This window comes from Centruroides sculpturatus, unplaced genomic scaffold (genome assembly GCF_000671375.1).
Source record: "Centruroides sculpturatus isolate CEXI.00-Female unplaced genomic scaffold, Cexi_2.0 scaffold179, whole genome shotgun sequence".
In the NCBI taxonomy this organism is placed as follows: domain Eukaryota; kingdom Metazoa; phylum Arthropoda; class Arachnida; order Scorpiones; family Buthidae; genus Centruroides; species Centruroides sculpturatus.
In genome coordinates, this window is record NW_019384425.1 from 87,773 (window position 1) to 88,455 (window position 683).

Genomic DNA, 683 nt, shown 5'->3' on the forward strand with positions numbered 1-683 from the left:
ATGTTTAAGAAAATTGAGTCACCCACTGACTGTGAGATACAATCTGTTATTCGATTCTTGAGTGCAAGAAACTTGGCAGCAGCAGAAATTCACCATGAGATTTGTGAAGTTTACAGTGATAATGCTATGAGTGACAGTAAAGTTCGAAAGTGGGTAAGAATATTCAAGGTCAGGCAAGTTAATGTGCATGATGAGCCATGCCCTGGCCAACCTTTTCCGATTTCTGAAGATTTGATTTGTGATGTGGATAAAATTTGAGAGGACTGACAATTCACGATTTTAATGTTACCAATTGAATCTCCACAGGTTTCAAGATCAGTTTTGTATACCATTGTTTCGGAGAAACTGAATTATCGAAAATTGTGTTCTTGGTGGGTTCCAAGACTGCTTTCTGACGATCACAAAACAAAAAGATTGGGCAGTGCTTTATCGTTTTTGATTCAATACGATCAGAAAGGAGATGAATTGTTGGACCACATTATTACAGGAGACGAGACTTGGGTGTCTCACATGACTCCTGAGTCCAAGCAACAGTCAATGGAATGGGACACACATTCCATTGACTGTTGCTTGGACTCAGGACTCATTCGCCAACCAAAGTGAAAGCCGAATAGTCCATTTCAGCATGGAAAATTATGGCAACTGTCTTTTGGGACAGAAAGGGATTTTGTTAGTGGATTTTA

The 683-nt window shown here is 39.5% G+C and overlaps 1 protein-coding gene across 1 annotated transcript; it reads left to right on the plus strand.

The window, feature by feature from the left end:
• Positions 1 to 638, plus strand: LOC111619528. Its single transcript, XM_023361258.1, is given in 1 exon segment — positions 1 to 638. A coding segment is annotated over 1 exon segment (603 nt). The 3' UTR covers positions 604 to 638.
• Positions 639 to 683: the final 45 nt, after the last annotated feature.